The sequence below is a fragment of the Cynara cardunculus genome, assembly GCF_001531365.2.
Source record: "Cynara cardunculus var. scolymus isolate 2C chromosome LG 8, CcrdV1, whole genome shotgun sequence".
NCBI lineage: Eukaryota > Viridiplantae > Streptophyta > Magnoliopsida > Asterales > Asteraceae > Cynara > Cynara cardunculus.
The window spans coordinates 4,164,285-4,171,098 of NC_037535.1; the positions used below are offsets into that span (position 1 = coordinate 4,164,285).

The 6,814-nt window shown below is 36.2% G+C and overlaps 1 protein-coding gene across 2 annotated transcripts; it reads right to left on the reverse strand.

Moving 5' to 3' along the window:
* Positions 1 to 2,106: 2,106 nt before the first annotated feature.
* LOC112516127 (glucan endo-1,3-beta-glucosidase 14-like) lies at positions 2,107 to 6,596 on the reverse strand. Of its 2 annotated transcripts, XM_025123144.1 has the most exons (4): positions 6,418 to 6,565; positions 6,240 to 6,348; positions 3,596 to 4,635; positions 2,107 to 2,317 (listed from the first exon to the last, which is right to left on the reverse strand). In XM_025123144.1, the coding sequence occupies exons 2-4, from the start codon at positions 6,301 to 6,303 to the stop codon at positions 2,231 to 2,233; spliced, it is 1,191 nt and encodes a 396-aa protein (XP_024978912.1). In that variant the 5' UTR covers positions 6,304 to 6,348; positions 6,418 to 6,565; the 3' UTR covers positions 2,107 to 2,230. The 2 variants fall into 2 exon arrangements, with proteins under 2 accessions (XP_024978912.1, XP_024978911.1); XM_025123143.1 differs by having other exon boundaries at positions 6,240 to 6,596.
* Positions 6,597 to 6,814: the final 218 nt, after the last annotated feature.

Consider the following 6,814-nt stretch of genomic DNA (forward strand, 5'->3'; position numbering starts at 1 on the left):
AAACTGTTCATATTGTGTTCATACCTGTTTTTTTATTTATTTACTTTCGTGTAACAACTATTCTTATTATATTCATATTGTGTTCATAAATGCTATACAGTCTAAGTTCATATATATGTCAATTTTTGTTTGTATTTGACACAATGATTCATATGTGTGTGTGTGTTCTTATGGTTCTTACATTAACAAAAATAAATTAATAAAAATAATGAGATTTTTTGATTTTGTAACTCCCAATTAATGATATGGGAGTTGCATAAAAAAAAATTATCTAAATACCTTTTTCCCCTTTGTTCACATATGTTCTTTGAAAATTATCTCACCAGCTTTTCGAGTCGAGTATTGGGTAACTTGACTCGACTCATTATGTTGTCGAGTCGAGTTCGAGTGTTGACCAAGTTTTAACCGAGTCGATCTCGAGTAGCTCACGAGTTGTCTCGTGTTATTTACACCCTAGGTTAAATATGTTGGAGTAAGTTGTTTTGGCCTGTATTCAAAGAAAAGATTGTGATCATTTCATTTAACAGACATCGAACCAACCAGATTTGGGTTGAAACAATGTTTAACTTTTCGTATCTCACACCAAGTTAAACTTATCACATGACAAGGCTCAATGTATGATTTTTGTAACACAATATTTAATTTTTCTTATATTCCGTCTTACTTTTTAGCTTTTAGCATATAACTTGATTTAAATTGTTTAAAATCATTGACTAATTAAGTAATAGTAAAAAAACATGTGTATATATACTTATACATATGTGATATACAGATTTATCGGCATATTTCACGCTTTGAAAAACATCGTGACCTTATCATGACTCCTAAGGCTTGAAGCTTGACTCCGGTACCAGATCACAACTCATGTCATTTAGAACTTTGGTTGAAACCAAGATGTGTGTGTAAATTGTCAATGGGTTTAGATTCAACCCTACGTGCTTATGAGCACCGGACGTACAAAAAAAAGACACATGAAATATATATAAAAAGGGAGTTCTTTTAGATGTATAAGAATCATCGGCCATCTACATATTGCTTGTGCCCACCAGGAGTCCGGAGATTTACCCTATACTAATACTACGGTCAAAATATAAAATATCGGTCAGGACCGATATTCGATATTTCGGTTATATCATTGATACATCGAATCAAAATAACAGTTAATATAATATTTCTTAGAATTATATATATATATATATATATTATGTATGCATCCATAAACAGGGTTAGGTTCACGTGAGACCACATTTTTACACTTGAAACTTCACAGCAAAAACATTGTGAAGGTTTAAAAAAGTCGAACCTTCACAGCAAAAAAACTGTGAAGGTTACCTTCACAGCAAAAAAACTGTGAAGGTTACCTTCACAGCATTTTGCTGTGAAGTTTCAATGTAAAAAGCTGGTCTCACGTGATCCCAAGTCTACATAAACATATCATGCATTAATTAAATATAGTTTCAAAATTAAAACATCACATAAACAAGTCTCACAAAACAAAATAAGAAAAATGTTAAAAAAACGAGCTAATCGCAAGCAGTAGGTTCGGCATCCAAGTCAACATCATCTAATACGTTGACTAGTTGACCAAATAAAGAAGCCAGACCGTGAAGATGAAGAAGACCGAGAAGAGAAATAAGCGCGAACTGAGAAGAGAAGAAGCGATTGTGAAGAACCAAGAAGAGAAGAAGCGACTGTGAAGAACCGAGAAAAGAAGAAGCGTGGGACCTAATATATGTGTTGACTGGCTGACCAAATAAAGAGGCCCAAAAATTAAGCCCAACATGTAATTAAAAAAACCCAAACATTTGCCTTATAGAAAATCGGTACATCGGACCGATTTTTCCATCAAAATATCGGTAAATATCCGCGACATTATCGGAACCAATATTTTGACCGATATTTTTTCAGAGACCGATATCCGATATATCATATCGCGATTTTAACAGCATAACATTTACCTTAGGGCTATGGGATGGGAGTAGTTGCGACAAGCCATGAGTTTAGTAAGTTGTGATGAGATGGTTTGGACGAAGTGTAGGATCACCCATTTCCAAACAAGTATAAGAATAAAAGGCGTGGCTTTGGTCCCAAATTAAGAGATCCCAATTTGGTGTTTGTCAAAAACATGTGATTGGATGAAAGGGGTAAAATAGTAACAATAATAATTATATCTGTAGTAAACCTACATACAGTAGTTTTCTTATTATACAGACAGGAAAAACAAAAAGGATCATAACCTTGAAAAGAGAAACAGCACTGATGCACACATACTCCACACCCATACATACCACCATTGCTGCTGTTGGCCTCCAAAATCCTGATACAATAAAAGCATGCACCATTCTTTATCAGACACATTCTTCAAACCACACTTTCTTTACCAAGGAATATCAACCATGCCATCAAGTTTCTCAAGGAATATCAACCATTTTTGTCTCACTCATTCCTGTCCTGTCTAGTCAAAGTCTAATTGTCGGACCAAACGTGAGACAACAAATTTTTGTTCTGTCTTGCGTACCAAATGCACCCTTAACAACTCTAAACGTTCGATTACATTAAAGGGTGCTTGTAGTGTTATCAAATATATGTAGCATGCCGGTAGTAGATTATAAAGCAGCTGTTTGCACACATGAATTCATAAATTTTAACATGCCATAAAGCTAGTCAGCAAGCACATATGTAAGGCTTAGAACTGCCACACGATAGTTACCAAATAAGAATTGGGTTTTCAAGATCCCACAATGTTTGGTGCAAGGCTAGTAAAGAGGCTTCTACAGGATCGCAGCTTATTTTCTTGCATTAGGTGGACGAACCCCAAATAGATCTCATAAAGCTAGAGCAAAATAAAGGGTAAACGGATCTGACAGTGGATTCATGTGGTGGACTCTCTGTACCTTCTTGTGCCATGTATGAAGACTAAGGGGCCGTCTACCTGATGCTTATCCGGTAAGTGCTTACCGTTAAAACTCATCACTTTCACTTAACTTGCCGAGTAAGATTTTAGTCAATTAAAACGAATTTTTATCCGGTAAGCGCCTACCGGCTAAGAGTTATTACTCTCACTTACCGTGTAAGACTCTCGGTCTCTGTTATTGCTCTTATTAGGTAAGATTTTCAATCATTTCCATGTTCATTCAATAACGTAAAATGACCCGGTAAGCACTTACTGGGTAAGCGTTTAGTAAGCGGTCCCTAAGGGTCTGTTTACTTACTGCTGACCGGTGCTGATTCGGTCAGTACCAGCTAGGGTACCAATACACCATAACCCACAAATATGTTGACCTAGCAAGGAAGGAGTTGCTTTCTGATTTGGTCGGTGCTTCAGTCAATGCTTAACCAAATACTTGGTAAACAACCATCTTCAGTCAACACTTACCTAGACAATGGCTTGTGAAAAGGTTAAGAAAGCTTAGTTACAGATTTCATTGATGCACAAAACTTTATTATTATTTATATTTCTCTAAAGGCAGTTTTAGCCAAATTTCTATAATCATATGTCAAAGAACTTGTGGAATATTAGGGAACAAAAACAAGCATAAACCAATCATTAACTTACCAACAAGAAGATATTGCAAATATAAGATGAGCTGCATACCTTTACTGATAAAAGAGATGAAGTTGCAGACGAAGACTTCTGTGCAGGAAAGCCAATATTATATGAGATTCTCCCATCAGGTTTGTACAGTCCAAAATTCCTTTCAGAAGTTGGACCAGGCTTTGAATTCTCATTAAACAGAGCAAAAATATAAGCCTTCAATATAAAATTCGGCCTTCGCGGAGTTCCCTTCCTCTTGGCAAGCCTTTTCCGCAAATTGTAATTGTAAGTCCTTGCATTTCTTGGTGTTGCTGCACTCTCATTTGGATCTCCATGAGAAGCCCAACCTGTCTCTGTCACTATAACCTCCATCTTCTTAAATCCAGCATCTTCGAGAGCAGCATAAGTTGCATCAATCTGAGCATCAAGCATGTTGTCATAATGAAGACCTACTTTCTCATCATATATTCCATCAGTTGGGTTAAAAAGAGCATAGTTTATGTCAATCTCATTTGGACTACCCATGTAAGCCAAAAAAGGATAAGCATTCAAACAAAATGGGGAACCCATTTGTGAAAATAAATCCAATAACTTCTTCATGTTCTGAGCAACATCCTCCTTAAAAGTACAAGAAGATGGAGGATAGGAATTAGCAAAAACGGCTTGTGAATGTGCAGTTGATATCTGAACCACATCGTCCAGTTGCAGCTTTTGTGTGGCTTTGTAAATATTTTTGACCGCCCCGTATAGAGCTTCTTGAAGATCTAGATCACCTCCTCCCAGAACTTCGTTTCCCACAGCAATGCCAACAATATGTGTCTTGGGAAAGTATGCCTGAACATTTTCTTTAACCCAGTTCAGGGCATGATCGGCATTGGCACTCATTTCTTTCACCAATCCATTTGGAAGTCCAACCACCAAATCTAGCCCACTCTCACTAAATGCATTAAGAACACTGTGATCAGCATCATAAATTCGCACATTCTTTATCTTAGAAGCTTTAAGTAGAGTAACAACTTCGTGAGGAGAAGGGATATTATCTGCTATTCTTCCATAGTTTATACCATAGGTCCCTGTGAAAGCTTTAGCTGTCACATAGCCTGGGAAAAATATCAAGGGATGAAAATTCATAGTAGTGTTAAATTGTGACACGGATAAGCATAGTTGTCAATTATAATTGCTAAACTACTTTCATGAATTGTGAATGGAGTCAAATTATAGATACCACTCAGCTCTACAAGAAACAAACATCTTATGCTTTCACATATAAAAGCACAACAACTATGCTTTTGGCGATGCATAACCAAAATTACAACTTCACCAAATATAAATCAAAAAGCCTTTCTGGTCATGTGGCTGCTAATAAGAGTAACGGATCACTAAACACTACAAGAAATAACAAAGGTAGTAGAAGGAAGGTAAAATTCATCTAATTGTATAATGCTGCAATTTGTGGGTATGATGGTGAATCAGACATGATTCTGATTTGCAATGAGATTCACATCATCTGCTTCATCAATAAACTACCATAAGACTTGAATCACAAATGGTAGGATCTCTGCTACCATGTGGACAAGGAACAACAAGCTTGCTCATTGAACAAATGCAACATATAGTAGTACCATTAGGTACAAATTAACAAAGGACTCTATATCCAATCTTTAGAAATGAAGGTTATTTTAGCAACATCCAATTGTCTTGTACTTGTAAGGTTAAATATTCAAACAGGATCTTCTTTGTCAAAGAAAATTTATAAAGTGGACCAAGGTTTTTGGGATGGAGGAAGTAAATTCAAGGTAATGAACTCCATTAGATCAGAAGATAATACACAAGCCTCACAATATCATACGTGTAAAAAAAACATAAATGTGCATGTACAGACCACACTTCAGGTTCTCAATACGACATCAGAACACTGGCAATGCAAGCAATGACAAGCCTAAAAAAGTATCTCATTACTTTCTCTTGTCATTAATTATATACTTTCTTCTTATACCAGCAAAAGAATTGCTCCTAATCTTTCCAAGTAAACAAGAAATCCACAAACCAACAATCAATTTTGCAGTACAAAACCAAACAATATCTTCAACCTCCGCATATACAGTTCTACAATTGACAATGGGTAAGATGCTCGTGAGATTGACTTGAGATGGCAAGATAGAATTTGTTTGGTCCTGATAATCAGAAGGAACAAGAAGTGAAGTCAGCTCCTGGATATTAAAAACCTAAAATCAATGAAAGTAATTTTCTCCTAAAATCCCGTGGCCATTACATACTTCAAGTAAAGATTGAACAACCTCCTCTGTGAAGTTCATCCTTGTAAGTGTCAGAATGATTCCGGTCACGACTAAAACGCAAATCCAAAAATCGCTTTGTAATTTTTTTTACAAAATAGTGCATAAACGCTATGCAAAAACATCAGCGAGAGGTGGATTCGAACTCGGCACAACGATTTAAATGTAAAATCTGAAATTCAGTTCCAGTTACACAAGTTTCATAAGTGTCACTGTTGGTGAGTTCGCCGATCCAACCAATCAAATAAAGACAAAAAATAAGGAAACAAACAAACCCACCTCTGAATCACTCAGATCATCATGCGCACTAAATTAAAGTAACATCAATTATAACGTCAAGCTAATAGGTTTCAAGTAAGAATCAATGCATAAAAATAAGTGAATATATAAAAAAAGGGCAGAACTATTACCTTTTTGAATAAAAAGGACCAAAAGCAGAAGAAGATACCGACCACAGGATCGCATAATCTTCATTGCCTCGGAGTCAGTACAATGACTCCGTCACCGTTACTTCCAATCCTGCAACTCAACCATGCCATGAGATTATTTAAACAGACTCCTTTTCCCCCTCTAAACTCGATCTCTTACTCTATATATGTCCGTACGCGCTTCCCTTTTCAACAGGAGTATATAAATGAGTTATGCTTTCTAGATTCGTGACTTATGACCGGTAGCTCCGGCGACGGGGGCGGTGGTGGTCGGCGGAAGAAGGGTGGTTTTGGCGGTTTTCTTATGAACGTAGTTTATAGCAATGGAAATGTTTTTCTAACTTCTCTCAATAACCAAATCACCTATTATATCATATGCCCTCATTTTGTGTTATTGTCTTTTAAGTACCCTTGACTTATATGTGAGTTGCAAATCAGTCCCTCATGTTTTGAAATATATACTTTTTTTATGAAAAATGTTAAAAGTTTTCACTTTGAGATCATGTATGTCGAAAGAACTTGTTCCCATTAAATATGACTTTCTGTTTCAGTGAAGT

What these genes read in the sequence shown, in the direction of transcription:
- LOC112516127 (XM_025123143.1), bottom strand. Translation starts at nt 6,303, where the DNA reads ATGAAGATTATGCGATCCTGTGGTCGGTATCTTCTTCTGCTTTTGGTC. An exon ending in GGTCCTTTTTATTCAAAAAG is followed by an intron (nt 4,636 to 6,239) that starts GTAATAGTTCTG and finishes TATTTTTCCCAG; the next exon opens with GCTATGTGACAGCTAAAGCT. An exon ending in CATCTCTTTTATCAGTAAAG is followed by an intron (nt 2,318 to 3,595) that starts GTATGCAGCTCA and finishes TTATTGTATCAG; the next exon opens with GATTTTGGAGGCCAACAGCA.